The sequence below is a fragment of the Onychomys torridus genome, chromosome 22, assembly GCF_903995425.1.
Source record: "Onychomys torridus chromosome 22, mOncTor1.1, whole genome shotgun sequence".
Taxonomy (NCBI): Eukaryota; Metazoa; Chordata; class Mammalia; order Rodentia; family Cricetidae; genus Onychomys; species Onychomys torridus.
This window is the reverse complement of record NC_050464.1, coordinates 11,849,980-11,866,342: the sequence shown is the minus strand read 5'-3', so window position 1 is coordinate 11,866,342 and position 16,363 is coordinate 11,849,980. Positions and strand designations below refer to the sequence as shown.

The following is a 16,363-nucleotide window of genomic DNA, read 5'->3' as shown; positions in this document are numbered from 1 at the left end:
ATCGGAGAGAAATGGCTTTCTATCCATTGCTTACTTAAAATAAAATAAAATAAAATAAAATAAAATAAAATAAAATAAAATAAAATAAAATAAAATAAAATAAAATAAAATGAGAAATGAAGGCGGGCATGGTGTTGCATGCTTGGGATTCCAGCACTCAGGAGGTGGAGGTAGGAGAATCAGGAGCTCCAAGCCAATGCCAGTGACATAGCTCAGTGGGTAAAGGTGCCTGCTGCCATGCCTGACCACCTGAGTTCGATCTCTAGAACCCATATGGGACAAATAAAGAACTGACTCCCTAAAGTTGCCTCTGACTTCCACATATGCGAGGTAGCATGTGCACACTAGTCTACATACATACATATACACAAGTTAAAATTATTATTATTATTATTTTGGTTTTTTGAGACAGGGTTTCTCTGTGTAGCTTTGCGCCTTTCCTGGAACTCGCTTTGGAGACCAGGCTGGCCTCGAACTCATAGAGATCCGCCTGCCTCTGCCTCCAGAGTGCTGGGATTAAAGGCGTGCGCCACCACCGCCCGGCATAAGTAAAAATTTTGAAGTTTTATCAGCATTCCAGGCCAGTCTGAGCTGCATAGTGAGACCCTATCTGTATCTGTCTCAGACTGACAGTGTGGGTCAGAAGAGGGCGCTAAGTACCCCTTCCTCCTTTGTAGGGTGCACCTGCCCTGTAGACTATGTGGTGTAACTGACCCACTTCCCAGCGCCCAGCTCACTTCGCCTCCGTGACCTGGACTTGGTGTGATGTCCAGAACATGGTCAACACCCAGTTGGCTTCCATTCCCTCTGCCAAGGAACCGGGAGGATACAGCAGCTGCGGCCTCAGGATCACAGTGGGTAGCACATGGCAGAGAGACATGGTGCCCAGGCTGAAAGGCCTGGGAAACGTGGGGCGCAGACACCCCGGGTGTGAGTCACCCTCGCCTGTCATCCCCCTCCTTAAGAAGGGTGCACTGACCCCGCCCCGGGTGTGCTGGAGAAGGACAGGGCCACGGGTTCAGAATGGAGACAACAGCACGTGGAAGGATCTATGTGGAGTCCAGTGACTAGGGCAAGCAAGGGGCGTGGTCATCAGGGGGCGGGGCGCCGACGCTCGGCCCGAGGGGGCGTGGTTTTAGTGTGCGAAGAGGCGTGAGCAGCAAGAGGCGTGGTCGGATAGGGGCGTGGCCATCGCGGGGGCGGGGCGGTGACGCGCTTCGACGCGCGATCCCGGAAGCGGTGTCAGTACTGGGGAGCCGGCGGCGGGTGGCGGGCTGCGGGCGGCGGGTGGCGGGGACTTGTTGTTGATCGCTGAGTCGGAGCGTGGAGTCCGGAGCGCGCAGGCGGAGGCGGCGACTACGGGGAGAGCGAGAGCAGAGGCGCGCGTGGAGAGTGCGTGCCCACGAGGAGCCGCCGCGCCCGGCCCCGCGCGTGACCCGGGTGAGTGAGGGGCTTCGGGGACTTGGTAGGGGGACTCCCGAGTTCGCGCACCTGAAGTCGGCGCACCCCGAAGGCCGCAGGGCCCAGCCTGGGCCTCGAGCACGTGCCAAGCGGGACCTGGCTTAGGGCCCATGCAGGACCCGCCACGTGCGGGAGAGCGGCTCCCGGGAGCCGTGCGCACCTGGCCACTTCCGTCGGCGTAGGACCACCCCTCGCCCCCCCCTCCCTCCTGCCACAGCCGCGACCCCGCAAGGGCCTGGATAAGTGGTGTCCCCTTTTAATCAGCTGACCGGCCAGCGGTGCCGGATGTGGAAGCTGTGGGTGGGGAGCGAGGCAGGTGACCGTCTTGGCTAGCCTGTCGCTTCCGCCACTTTTCTTCAGGTGTGGTCAGGGACCAAGGTCTCTTCCAACTCTAAAGTGTGAGGTCCTCTTGTAGGGTGAGCGGATAGGTGTGTGGAGTGTGCGACGAGAAATCGGAAGCAAAAATCTAGCAGACCACAGGTGGAGAAAGCTTTATGGGTGCCTGGATTGGGTCCCTTTACAGGAGAGACTCTTCTGGCATACTTACACTCAGAGATGGCAGCCGCTCCAGCCTCCCAGAGCTTGCCCTGTTCACAGGCAGTCGATGTTTACGAGGCCAGGCAGCTTGGTGCTCTTGTTTCTCTTGTGAAGCTAGGCTGTGTCTTGCTTACCACACAGCTCTTAGAGCCAACACGGATGCTGTCTTAATAATTTACCCGCCAACTGACCGACAGTCACTCACCTTTCTCTTGCTCGGTGCCTTCAGTTCCAAGAAGCCAGCTTATGCCACAGCTGGTAGTTAGTTCAGAGCATCCTTTTCTGTGGGATCACCAGAAACAGCCCTGGGACCCCGGGATTGGCGCTGCTGAGGTCCTACTGTGACAACCACATTTCGGAAGGCATCTGGTGGCTTGCATGTGGGTACTGTGATGCCTCAAGCTGACATTTTCAAGCCTGATGTTTTTAGGGTCAGGGAGCTTTAAAAAGTGTGTGTGTGTGGGGGGGGGGGCATTGATATAAAGCTGTTATGTGGGACATAGATAATGACCGCACTCTGGAGTTTAAGGCAGGAAGTCAGCCCAGACGACATAACATAGCTAGTTCAGTACCAGCCTTGGTTACATGGTAAGACTCACCAAAAAAACAAACCAAAAGAAAAGGGTATGGATTTAAGCATGTGGATGGATTCAGGGAAGCTGTAGAAAGGCAGGGCATACCTGTAGCCTGTGTCACTGTGGACAGCCCCTGCTGACAACAAAACCTTCCTTGCTCCTTAGATAAATCAACAGGAGAAATGTTATGAGTTTGACCTTGGTAAAGGAACTAAGTCTAATGTTATAACTTAAAACTAAACTTCTTGTGATTCCAAAACATTTATTAGAAAAAAAAACAAAAACAAAACACCAAGCCAGGCTTCTCTGGAGTACATTCCCCTCTTGTTCTTGAACTGAGCTGGGCTTGTAGGGCCAGGTTCCAAGTTCAGGGCTGTGTACTTTCCAGGTAGTTGCTAAAAATGGTAGTTGGACAGAGGGTCCCTGGAGGCCATGTTTCCCGAGAGTTGGCTCTTTCTGTGCCCTAGCACCCTCTAGGCTTCTGGTGAGACTTTCCAGGTCACTCTATCTCAGGGACCCTCAGTTTTCAGTCCCGGGCTCTGCCGGCCCAGGGTTTGTTTACAGTCCCTGGCAACTCTTGATCGTAGTCTAGACCAAGAAGTTATGTCTGTTTCTGCCCTGGCTGTTCTGAGTCTAAAGGTTTCTTGGAGTGGACTTTCTGGATCTCGGGTCTAGTCCACACGGGAAATGGAAATCAGGCCAGCTGGGAGAATTCTCTGTGTGGCCGATCTCGGGAGCTATAAACAGTGACTCATTCTCCCTCCCCACCCTCCCTGTCCCCCGCTCCGGGAAGATGCCTGGTCGCTCGTATTTACTTTTGCTTTTTATAAGTCACACATGCATTATATTTCCTCTTAACTGCAGTTTCAGGAAACTGAAAGTGTTATCTGAAAATCTGTAGAATTTCACAGAGGTAGACCTGAGCTGAGTGACCACGTGCTGCCTGATATAGGGGAGGGTCTTGCAGCCTACATCACTTGCTTGATGATAGCCTGGCCTAAGGTCAAAGGTCAGGGTTAGAGGCTATGGGCTGTCATGTCTGGTGGCACACCTGCCTGGTCTTCCATAGGGTTGGTTATCTGGTATGGTAGGGGGAAGGCTCACACCCTCTCCTAGGCTTTCTTCCCTGTCTGAATCCCTGCCTCTGCCTATGAAACAGACCTTTTTTAGTGCCTTGATAACCTGAGGGAGTTGGTATCAGTCACACAAGTTCTCTGCTTGACAGGGGCTCATTGTGCAGCAAAAATTTCCAGAACCAGGTCTAGGTCTGACTCCCCAAAGAGAACAGGGCTTTCTGGAAGAAGTGGAAGTTGAGGGTGGCATGGGGACCTTGGGTCCACCACAGCCAGGAGCACTCATCAGCCAGAGCAGGAAGCTGAGGAGGGAACCCCAAGTCCTTTCATCTGTAGGACTAGGACTAAATTTGAGGCACTAAGAGCTGGGTATCTGTTGTACCAAGGAGAGAAGCTGAACCATGCTTGGCTAGGCAGGAGACCTTGGGACTGAGGTTAAGAGCTGGTTCTGTAATTCCAGCTCTTGGGAGGTGGAGGCAGAAGGTGGTCAGTTCCAGGCTAGCCTAGGCTATGTGGACCCTGTGTTAAACAAACAGGTCTGGAGAGATTACTCAGTCAATAAAGTGCTTCCTTGAGCCCACATAAAGATGTTAGGTGTGGTCACACTCTGTTATCCCAGTGTTGGGGAAGTAGAGACTGGAGGATCACTGAGCCTCTCTGGCTGGTCTGCTAGCCTAGCCTTAGTGGTTAGTTCCAGGCCACTGAGAGACCGTATTTCAAAAAAGTGAGGTGTGGCTGGTGAGATGGCTCAGGGGTTAAAGGTGCTTGTCATGAAGCCTGATGGTGTGAGTTCAGTTCCCCAAGACCGGCATCCTGGAAGAACTGACTCCCACAAATTATCCTCTGACCCTCACACACTCACTTTGGCAGAAGTGTGTGTGTGTGTGTGTGTGTGTGTGTGTATCCACGCACACATACAGATGTGTGAGCCTGTGCGCTCCCCCGCCCCCCATCCTTATATAAACCAGGCCAGCCTCAAACTCCTGGAGATCCACCTGCCTCTGGTATCCAAATGCTAGGATTAAAGGTGTGCATCACTGCACTCAGCAAACACAATTTTTAAAAGTTTAAAAAGAGCCAGCTGTACAAGTCTGGGCTTAGCTGTTCTCAGGGGACATCCCCAGCGAAACATGGAGGTTAGAAGGAGGCTGAAGCCCCAGGACCACAGGGACAGGGCAGGACCCCAACAAGGACCTGGTGGCAGAGAGGACCAGTCAGTCAGGGAGAGGAGGTTTGGGTTCCAGGCAAGGGAGGGCAGCCACAGCTGAGAGGGCTGTGCCATGCAGCCTGCTGTCAGCCTGGAAGCTGCCTTAGTCACCTCTGGATGTAGCTGGGATGACACAGCTTCCCGAGATTGCAAATGCAAGGTGACCAGACGTCCTCTAGGCCAGGCAGACAGTGTGGCTTATGGGAGGGCGGCCAGCCAGAGCTGGGCGGAGGTGCCCAGCCCTGCGCTGTGGGAGGACAGCACAGTGAGATCTTAGTGGTCTGTAGTGGGAGGAGGCTCATTTGACCGGCCATGGTGCGGTTTGTCAGCATGTGTCCACTGCGTGCCGGAGATGTGTCAGACCCATGTCCCCTTGGGGTCCTGGAAAGGGGACTTGGCTCTGGGTATTTGTTAAAGGCTCCCGAACAGAGGTGTCCACATCCTCAGTGGCTTTAGGTTGTGGCTCGCAACTGTTAAGAGTGCCCTTGCTGTCTGGGGTTTGAACCTGTTTTCTTGGACAGAGTGGCTCACCCATCCTCATCCTCATCCTCCCTGCTCCCTGCTCTTTTCCCTATTTTGGGAGACCAGGAACCTGAAGAGCACACATCTTTGTCAGCTGGAGTGGGTTGCAGGAGCCAGGGTCCGGGAGCTGCGGTTGCTATCACCCTGTGGGATGGGGGGCATCATCCAGACCCCTCAGTTACAGTTACAGTGTTAACAGTTGCAGCAGAGAGTGAGATGGGTGATCCAGGCTCATTACCTTGGAGAACATGGAGACCCTTTGAGACTGTGGGACCTTCTTTTCTGATCCGCCAGAGGACTAGTAGCAAGGTCCCTGTCTATTTCTCCTTTGGACCTGCACATGGTCCTTCCTGCTGTGTGCTAGGTCTGCCAGGATGGCACACAGGGAGGGAGGTCCAAGGCTGTACATGCCCCCAGTAGTGTAGTCAGGGCAGCGCAGGGCTGAGGGATAACTAATGGGGGTGAAAAGTAAGATAAATGGTATGCCTGGCTCGCTCATATCTAAGAAGGACAGTCTACTGGACTACAGGCTATCTGGATTGCCTGCTGTCCCTGGGTGCCCAGGCTGGATTCTCACGCTCTGCAGTATGCCTCCCTGCTCTTTATGCATAGGGCCTTCTACCTCAGTCCATCTTGAAACAGAAGGGCTCGCTACCCTGTATCCTGCTGACTGGCTGTGTTTATCAGAGGATCTAGGCAGATCTTCCTGGCCAGATGTGCCCTGCTTGGATTGGTGACTTAAAACTGCTGCCCAGGACCCCTGTCTTGACTCCCACTGTTAAATCTCTTGATGGCCTTTTCAAATTTCAAAAGGCAACAGGAATGACAGGACTCAGGTAAGCTGCTTCTGGGGGTTCCTATGGCTCAGCCTGGTGTCCTGTGTGGTTTGACTGTGGCCACTGAACCTCTAACCCAGGCTCAGCAAGGGGACTTTGAGGCCCCCTAAGAGTTACAGAAGCCATTAAGAGTGGTTTGTCCAGCCAGGCGGTGGTGGCTCACGCCTGCAATCCCAGCACTTGGGAGGCAGAGGCAGGTGGATCTCTGTGAGTTCGAGGCCAGCCTGGTCTACAGAGCTAGTCCATGACAGGCTCCAAAGCTACAGAGAGAAACCCTGTCTCGAAAAACAAAGAAAAAGCAAAGTGTGGTTTGTTGTGGCTGGGCGGTGGTAGCACTTCTTTAATCCCAGCTCAGGAGACAGAGGCAGGCGGATTTCTGAGTTTAAGGCCAACCTGGTCTACAGAGCAAATCCCAATACAGCTAGGGCTACACAAGAAACCCTGTCTCGCTGGAGAGATGGCTCAGAGGTTAAGAGCACCTCTGCTCTTCCAGAGGTCCTGAGTTCAATTCCCAGCAACCACATGGTGGCTCACAACCATCTGTAATGAGATCTGGTGCCCTCTTCTGTGCACATAATAAATAAATAAATAAATAAATAAATAAATAAACAAATAAATAAATAAATAAATAAATAAATCTTTAAAGAAAAGAAAAGAAACCTGTCTCAAAAAACAACAAAAAAAGAGTAGCTGATTTGTTTTTGTTTAGACAGGGTCTCCAGTTGCCCAGTCAGGCCAAAGGTGACCTTGAACTCCTAATCATCCTGCCTCTAACTCCCCAGTGCTGTGATGACAGTGTAGCCCCTTTATTTATTTGTTATTGAAACAGGATCTCCCCATGTAGTCCAGGCTGGCTTTGAAATTGCGACCAGCCTCTTGCCTCTGAGCTCCAAGTGCTGTGATGACTGAGTGAGCCACCACCATGTGGCTCAGTGTTTTGATATCACATTTGTCCTACAAATGTCTGTCACAAATACAGGGCTCTTTGGTGCTGGGGCAAGGCTCTCAGTGGCACTCCAAGTCCACAGGAAACCTCCAAACAACACCTTCTTCTCAGGACCCCTTTCCATTCCTTTTATTTTAAGACAGGGTCTCTCTAAGTTGTCTAGCATGGCCTTGAACACACACTGTAGCTCAGGCCAGCCTTCACCTTGTGATTCTCTTACCTCAGCCTCTCAGGTGCTAGGATGACCGGCCTGGCTTGACCTTTGATGGATAGGTTGGGACTGTACCCATGTGCTTGGTGTGCTTGAGGCCAGGGCACCGTCCTAGCCACACACTGAGTTGCTGAAGATCTCTCTGTCCCCAGTTTGTCTCCCATGACTGGCAGCAGGCAACAGGGCACATCTCTGACCCAGGGCCAATCTGGGCCTCACCTTTCACCTGGACAGACTTCTATATTGTTGGCCATACAGGATGAAGTCTGAATTATCTTGATGGGTGTCCAAGTGTCCCTGCTGAACAGGGTTCCAGAGGCAGAAGCCTAGCTGGGACAGGGTAAGCCGGGGGGGAGGGGGGGGTAAACATAGCTCAGCATAAGTGTGTCCCCAGGACTCCTGAATGGGGGCTTCTCCGCCAGGACCACCTGCCGTCTCTGGTGCCTTTTCTCCCATCTTCTTTTTCTGAGGAAGTGACCGGATCATTGGGAGGGGTTGGCATTTGTCCGTGGCCTCTTGGCTTCATGTGTCCTCTTTAAGCCAGCTGAGAACTAAAGAAGGGTCCCTTAACCCAGACCCCAGCAGGAGCCCATGAGGTGGGTGTACATGGAGAGAGCCAGGGAGGAGCCCTTTCTGCTGACCAGGTGGCCTCCATCCAGTGGTCAGTTGATTGTCATGGTGTCACCTGGGGGCAAGCCCCTGCCCTGTGCACATCCTGGCCACCTGGGTGTCACAGCACCATTGTCACGGGAGTGGAAAGATTCCTATCCCAAGCTGAGCCCTGGCCTGTGTATTTCAGCACCCGTGGGTCTGCGGTGAGGTGAGTCCCCTTTATTTCCCAGCACCTTCCTTTCCCGCTGGCAGTGGCCCCTGGGGCCCGTGAGCACGCGGGTGGGAGGGGTGTCCTTGTGTGGGAATGTGAGCCGGCTCTGTAAACAGCCTGTGACTCACCACATAGCTATGTCACTGACGCTGGGGTTGCAAGTTGGAAGAGATACCCAACCCCTCCTCCCTCTTTACGGAAAACTTTCTCAGGGCTCCCGGGGCTCCTAGGCGCCTGGCTCCTGAGAGTTCCTAACGGAGTGGCGGAAGCCTGTGACTTCCCCAGTGCGACTAACCCAGCTGGAGCTGGGGGGGATCTGTGGGTACACACTTTGCCCACATCCCCATGTGGTCTCTTATCTCCATTAGACCACCCCACCAGCTCTAGTCCCACCTCAGGTTCTAGATGGGCAGTGTCGGGGTGCATGCTGGTCTGCTTGAGCCTCCCCTAGGCTGGCTCTGCCCCTGTCTGCTCTGCCTGTTGCCATTGCTGCTGAGCGTGACCAGTGATGTCACCAGGGTGCTGGGTGTCTATGTCAATCCCTTGTCTCTCACTGATGGCTTTTTGGCAGTGAGGGTGGTGGGCAATGGAGACAGGACCCCATCAGAGGTGGGATCACAGGGTAGAGAGATGGGGACTCAGGGCCCCAGGTCTGTGGGGGAGGGGACAGTGGAGGTCACCCACTGTCTTCATGCCTGTCCTCTACACTCTCCTTTGTGTGATTTCCCTGACATCCCTTGTTCTGTGCCTATCGTTGTCAGGGTTTGAAATACAAGAGGTGGGGGTGCACCCCACCAAAGGCCGCCCTGTCCCTCTTACCCCTTCCCCAGTTGTTAGGGAATGAATGGGTTTGTTTACTGCCTGAGAACCTCGTGTTGTCTTCCTGCATAGGCTTGACCCACAAGTCCCAAATGCTTTGGGGCTTCTCCGTTGCCATGGAGACCATGGGGGGTTGGCTACATCCCAAGGTCGCCATGGCAACTATCAGAGGGGAATCATGCTTGGGATGCTTTGGCTGGCTTTTTCATGAATGATGAGGGTGTGTGACACAATGCAGACTGGAGAATGAGAAGGGCGGGCAAGGGGGCTGGCGGGCTGGCCACAGGCACAGGCCCTGCCAGACAGACAGCCCAGTGGGTCTGCCAGGTGGCCGCAGTCTTCTGTCTGTGTCTCTGGCTGCATCCTCTGAACTGCTACCCACCAGTAGCCCCCACCCCACCCATAGGGGCTTTGGGGGTCACTCTGAGGGGCTGGGGTGGCCTGGGAGGAGCGGTGATGTCACAGCTGCAGTGTCCTTCACAGCGGTAGGTGTCCCGTGGGTTGCGGGAGGGTGGGGCTGGGGAGGAGTGGCAGTGTTCTGTACCCATCTGTCTTTGGGGGTGAATGAGGTTTCGGGAGAGGGCCATCCTTCTCCCTGGTGATCCATCAGGAGCTCTTGCTCAGGGACACTGTTCCCAAGACCCTCTTTCAGAGCTGAGTACTGCCGCTTATAGAGCTGGCTCTGTTGCTGGCAGGTCCCTCTGGTCTTGAGGATGCAGCACCTGGTATCCCACAGCTGTAAATATCTTGTCTGAATTTGGGGGGAAGGGGGTAGACGCAGAGCAGGAAGCAACAATTTTTCATGACCCGCAGTTACTCCTCAGTGCTGGGATGGGCTGGGATGGGGAACTGGACAGCAGCCCCCTTTGACCTAGGGGACCTGTCTGCCCTGGGAGACTGATGCTGGAACATGGTGTGGTTGGGTCTCACTTCTGCCTGCTAGGCAGATCCAGCCTAGCCAGGATGCCCATGCCAGATTGCTTAAGACAGTGGTTCTCAACCTGTGGGTCACGACCCCTCTGGGGTTGAATGACCTTTTAACAGGGGTTGCCTAAGGCCATCAGAAAACACAAATATTTACATTATGATTCACAATAGTAGCAAAATTAGTTATGAAGTAACAGTGAAAATATTTTTTTTTTTTGAGCTGAGGATTGAACTCAGGGCCTTGTCCTTGCCAGTCATGTGCTCTACCACTGAGCTAAATCCTCAGCCTGTGAAAATAATGTTATGGTTGGGGGTAACCACAACATGAGGTGCTGTATTAAACGGTCACAGCATTAGAAAGATTTAGGAAGGTTGAGAGCCGTGGTCGTAAGCTCTTGTGAACTGGCTAGGGAACATGTTACTTTGTAACTGAATTGGACTGGTTCTGAAACATGTTGTAGAGTTGCTGGGGAGACATACTAGGACTGGAATGCATCAACTTACATGTGCATTCACTTGGTTTTGGAACTAAGGTTTTATTGTTACCGTCTTGGGTTGTTGAGAGCAGAACTGTTTCCAAGTATTATTATTCAGAGGCAATGTCCTTAGCTTGCTAGGTCCTAACCCACGCTGTTTCTGTGTCTTTCCAGCTACAATTTCCTGGTGGTTCCGTCCTGGTGACAGGGCCCGGGTTATGACGACTAATCCCAAGCCGAACAAGGCATTGAAGGTGAGGCGGGCTGGGCTAGCATAGGCTGTGACTGGCACTGTCCTGGCATGGCACAGGGAAGACTCATCCTGTCCTGGAAGCCCCGCTTTCACAGCACTGCCCCTAGAAAATGAGGTCAGCTTTGTCCTCAGGAATTGGGGAAGGATCCCAGGAGAGGTGGGACAGTGGCCCAGAAGAACCTGGCCTTGATGACCAGGGAGGTAGCTCATAGGTGGAGGGGTGGTAAGGCAGGTACTGAGTAGATTCCAGCCGCTTGGGGCTGCATGCACAGGCCCTTCCTCTGCCCAGGCTCTCCCCCTTGTGCCAGGTGGGCAGAGCGGCATCCTCAGGTAAGCTGGCATCCCTTGTGCTGGCTTAGGCCCTTCCTGCCTTCTGGGCCTTCTCAGCCTCTATCACCAAAGGTGCTTCTGAGTCAGCTACCTTGCCTCACAGGCTCCTGAGTGCTGTGTGCTGAGCTCCCTTGAGTGAGCCCTGACCAGCCAGATTCAGGCTCTGCACCAGTGGGTAGATGTGAGGGAAGGGCAAGGCTACTGTATCATCCCGTCTCTTGCCTAGAAATGCTTGGCCAGAGCATCTGAGGGGAAATATGCCTGTTCCTTGTGTGTGTAGAAAGCTTAAGTGTTGACCAAGGCCTTGCTTCCCGAGCGAATGACTGTCGGGACCTCCCTGTTCAAAGAAGGTTCCGAGCAACAGCAGTGGGGTAGTTTGTGGCACCATGCCATGGGCATAATCTTGGAGTCCCATGCTGGTCCCTTGATGTAGGGTGGGAACACCGGGCAGGTGAGACGCACTGCTGGGCCTTTGTTGTACCGGATCCCAGCCTTTGGTGACCGACCGTACCAGTCCCATGGCCCTGGGTCCCCCTGTGCTGACTCTTGCTCATCCGGCTCCTTAGGTTAAGAAGGAGGCGGGCGAGAACGCCCCTGTGCTTAGTGACGATGAGCTGGTGTCCATGTCGGTGCGGGAGCTGAACCAGCACCTGCGGGGGCTCACCAAGGAGGAGGTGACGCGGCTGAAGCAGCGGCGGCGCACCCTCAAGAACCGAGGCTACGCAGCGAGCTGTCGCATCAAGCGCGTGACGCAGAAGGAGGAGCTGGAGCGGCAGCGTGTAGAGCTGCAGCAGGAAGTGGAGAAGCTGGCCCGGGAGAACAGCAGCATGCGGCTGGAGCTAGATGCCCTGCGCTCCAAGTACGAGGCCCTGCAGACCTTCGCACGCACCGTGGCCCGAGGGCCCGTCACACCCACCAAGGTGGCCACCACCAGTGTCATCACCATCGTCAAATCTGCCGAGCTGTCCTCCACCTCTGTGCCCTTCTCAGCCGCTTCCTAGTGCCTGCCGGGGCCGGGCAGGGCGTGGGCAGTGGCACAGCCCTCACACCTGTCCCGGGCTCCCTGGCACAGATTCCTCATGTCCACTTGCCCACTGTGGACCCTGTGGGGCCGAGGGCAAGGACAGCAGGGACAGGCAGATGCAGGAAAAAAGGGAGGCTCTTATGAGCCAGTGCCTCAAGCAACCCCCACTCCCATCTCTCCTTGGGGGAGGGGGGGGGCGGAGGTGTTTGTAGTTGCTGACAGGAACTGCATGGGCCACCAGGATGAACAATCAGGCCCCTGTGGCAGGGAGTGAAGACTGGTCTTCCTCTTCTCCGGTGCCTGTCTGTCAGCGTCATCGGTGCCATCCCCTGAGGGCCTCCAGCTGGGGTGGATACCATACTGTCGCCTTCTGGGCGCTGGCCTTCTTGTCCTTATCAAAGGGTGCTACAACCTGCGTTAGCCCCTAGGGCCAGGTCCATGTCTGGGAAACAGTTCCCAGTATAGTCACCTGCAGGGGCTAGTTCATGTGTTCCTGTGTGCACACGGGCTGCCATCCCAGCCTGTGATGGCAGGAAGCCGCTGGGCCAGTGGCCACACAGAGCCTGTCCAGTATGTGTGCTGAGGGTTGCCTGGATGTCCTGGAATGTCCCTGGGGGTCTGTTAGCTAGGGAGGCTGCCCGTCATGGTGCAGGCCACTTGTCCACAGAGCCAGCAGACAAGCGGGGCTTGTGTTCTCTGGGGCTTAGTAGAGGAGAGGCTGGAGGGGAGCCCGTGAAGCCTGAGAGATGTTGGGGGATATGGGAATGGCAGTTAAGATGTGTCTTGTTGCTAGGAAAAAATAGGAAAGAGGTGAAGTCCTGGCGGCCCAGGGGATGTGGGAGAGGCCTAAGAAACAGTATGGAGGAGAAAGGGTGCATCTGGAGGAGGGCCTGTGGACACACACCCCTGTGGGTGTCAGCAGGGCCCAGGGCAGAATGGAGGTGCAAGTACTCTGCAGCTTTGGTGCCCAGTTGCTACCTGCCTATTCCTCCTTCATAGAGTTCTGGGTCATTGGCCATCTTGTGCTTTCTTACTGAAGGGATTAAGACCTCCAGGCCCTGAGGAGTATGGTGGACAGGGAGTGGGGGCAGGCCGAGCCAAAGCCAGGCACTTAGAAAGCACTGTTGGAACCATAGCCTTGGTAGGTAATCCATATTGGATATCAATAAGGACCATGGGATATTTAAAGAGAGAGAAGATATATATATATATATAATTATATACACATTTTATCGTACAGATTTTTCATAACAATTTTCTTTCCCAGTTTGATACTGTAGATCTTTATTAATGCAGAGTAGGTTGGATAGTGGGGTGGGGAACTGGCCGTGGATAGAGGCCCAGGGTGCCAACAGCTCCTCAGTCTTTCTGTGGTGGCGCTGGGCATGCTGGGTGAAGCTTGCTCCAGCAGGTGTCACACTGGATGAGTGGTCTCCAGGGTGGGCTACAGTGCTAGGCAAGTGACCACTGGCTGTGGGTTGCCGCCCACTCCTGGCCCATGGTGGCCTCCTGAGCCTTGGAGGCTCCATACTGTTGGCCTTCAGGGTGGACGGGACTTTCATCGATACCTGGAGCACCTGAACAGGGTACCTGCCTGGAGGGGACTGGGAAGGGTGTGGCATGACCCATGCTCTGCGTCACTGAAATGTCATCAATGTCACAATTTAATATATGGATGTTTTTATTTAAGATAAAAGTGAGTTCTCTGTCTTGTTCCTCCAACTTCTCAAAGCAAGCTTTACTTTTTCAAAAGGTGACAGGGCCACATGCTGACCACACAGGGGCCTGGCATCCCCAGCCACCTGCTACTTGGCAGTTTCATTTCAATATTTATTTTTTGTGCTTCCTCCCCCGTGTTATAAATTATTGAGAAGAGATCACAGACTGTTGACCCCCTGTCTGTGCCCCGCCTCATGGCCACCACCTAATTTATTGCTGTACATGTCGCTGTGACTGCTTTTGTATCTTTGCAATAAAGAATTTCCTGTTTGAGATGCTTCCGGTGTGTGGATGGTGATGTGGGAGGGGACCCCGCATTCTGCCCTACAGCTGTGGCTGGCTCTTTCCTGATGAGGCTTAGTTTTTATCCTGCACCTGATCCTCCTGGGAGTCTCCAAGATGTAGGGACTACCATAGGGTAGTCCTGCCCTCCTGACTCCCCTGCAGATACATCTGAATGTCCAGGCGACCCTAGCAAGAGGCCTCTGATGGCCACTTGTGCTTTATAGTTGGGAATCTCAGGGACCTGAGCCACCCCTTCCTCAGGGTGGCCCATATCACCTGCTCGGCCACTGTTGAGCGGGGTCTAGGATGAACACGAGGGACATTGCAAGAGGGGCAGGGTCTAAGTAGGGCACAGGGCAAGGAACGGTCATTGAGGCTAACACAGAATGCTCTATCTTAGACGTCTAAGTCTGACTAGAGCTGAAGACAGTGATTTGATAAACTGGTGGCCTTGTAAGTGCGAGGACCTGGGTTCAATCCCTAGAAACGACACAGAATAGCCGGGTGCACATTTGTAATCTCAGTGTCAGGGAGGCAGAGACCAGTAGACCTCTGGAGCTCACAGGCCAGCTGGCCTTAGGCTACTTGGTGAGTTTCAAGACAGTCTCTGGCTAGGCCAGATTTCTCTCCAGCTGACCCCAGCATCTGGCCCCAGCCTATAGAACCTACTCCTGCCCCTGGGTGGCAGCCAGCCTCTGTGGGCAGAAGGACTATAGAGGGTCCACTCTGGGGCCCTCAGCACAGGGTAGACCACTTCAGATTTTACTTGGGACACCTCACACACGGGGACCAGAGGTCAGGACAGGTTCAAAACGGCAGGAGTCCTTCATCGTGGCTCATGCCTGTAAATCCCAGTAGTTAGGAGGATGAGGTAGTGGGATCACTCCAAGTCTGAGGGTAGCCTTGGCTACATAGTTCCAGGCCAGCTTAGGCTACAGAGTAAGACCCTGTCTCAAGGAGTGGGGGCTAGTGTGATGGATTAGTAAAGTGCCTGCCATGTAAATGTGAGGACCCGAGTTCAGATCCCCAACACCAACACAGAATGCTGTCACGTGTGTAATCCCAGCAATTTTAGGGGTGAAGACAGGCAGATCTTTGGGTTTCACTGACCAGCAAGCCTAGCCAAAATGATGAAGCTCTACGTTTCGTGAGTGATCCTGTCCCAAAAAATTAATGTGGAAAGTTACTAAGGAAGACATCCGGAATTGACCTCTGACCTACTTACAAATGTATACACACATGCATATATGTGAAGCAGAAGGTTGTGCCCAGGGCGAGCCCAGTGACTGCATGGCAAGTGGCCCCCTCTTAGGCCCCGTAGGCGGGACTTGCAATTGGTCCTTTAGCCCGTGGCGATGAGACCAAAGCCTTCTTCCTCTTCCCAGGTATTCCAACCACTCATCATTCTTTGAGCACCTCGGCCTGGCTGGATCCTTCTGACTCAGTCCATAGTCGCATCCTACCAGAGCCCTGGGTGCCATGTTATCCCTGGCCCAGCTTTGCTTTGTGTCAGAATGTAAGTGGGGGGGGGGGGGGGGGGGGAGAGACCCACAGTGACCTCTACTGGCATCATCCCCTACTGGCTCAGTAACCTTAGGCAACTTGTTTAATTTCTTTGGTTGGCACACCTTCCCCCAGTACCAGGGTACAGAGGTTCCTGGTGCGTGTGTCAGGGTTTAGCGATGTTAATTTTTGTTTGTTTGTGTTTCAAGACGGGGTTTCTCTGTAGCTTTGGAGCCTTTCCTGGACTAGCTCTGTAGACCAGGCTGGCCTCGAACTCACAGAGATCCACCTGCCTCTGCCTCCTGAGTGCTGGGATTACAGGCGTCCGCTGCCGCCGCCACCACCCAGCGCGATGTTAATTTTTGCCTCTCTCTAAAGCACAGACCCCAGCTACTGCCCAAGGCCCAGGAACTTTCTTCATATCTGGGCTGGTGGGAGGGGACCCTTCCTAGCTTGTTGCTGCACAGGGCTTTTCCAGGGCAGAGGAAGGCAGCCCCCTGCTGGCCGAGCCCTGAGCCTTCTCTCACATTTGAAGGCCAGCACTGAGCCTGTCACAGCCTCTAGAGTGTAGATCTCTCAGGAGTACAGAGCCCCTCCCAGCCCTGCTGACTGTGTGGGCTGCAGGGCCACCCTGCCGGCCTGCCAGTCCCAGAAGGCAGATAAGTAGGCGTGGGTGGCTTTTTACAGCCAGGTGCAGGGAGGAAGAGCATCTATCTTATCAGCCCAGAAGGGTTAGAGAAGCCACTGGCCTTGGCTCCTCCTGTCTCTGGACCCTGAGAACAAGAAGGCAGGGAAGTGCACCCCTCTGGTCTGATACTGTGAGCTGTGGGATCCAG

The 16,363-nt window shown here is 54.0% G+C and overlaps 1 protein-coding gene across 2 annotated transcripts; it reads left to right on the top strand.

Annotated features, from left to right (window-relative positions):
- Positions 1-1,247: 1,247 nt before the first annotated feature.
- On the top strand, positions 1,248-14,012 carry Mafk (MAF bZIP transcription factor K). Of its 2 annotated transcripts, none has more exons than XM_036172622.1 (3): positions 1,248-1,440; positions 10,588-10,667; positions 11,563-14,012. In XM_036172622.1, exons 2-3 carry the CDS (start codon positions 10,632-10,634, stop codon positions 11,995-11,997), a joined length of 471 nt encoding a protein of 156 aa, XP_036028515.1. In that variant the 5' UTR covers positions 1,248-1,440; positions 10,588-10,631; the 3' UTR covers positions 11,998-14,012. The 2 variants fall into 2 exon arrangements, with proteins under 2 accessions (XP_036028515.1, XP_036028516.1); XM_036172623.1 differs by lacking the exon at positions 1,248-1,440 and adding an exon at positions 8,521-9,495.
- The last annotated feature ends 2,351 nt before the right edge of the window (positions 14,013-16,363 follow it).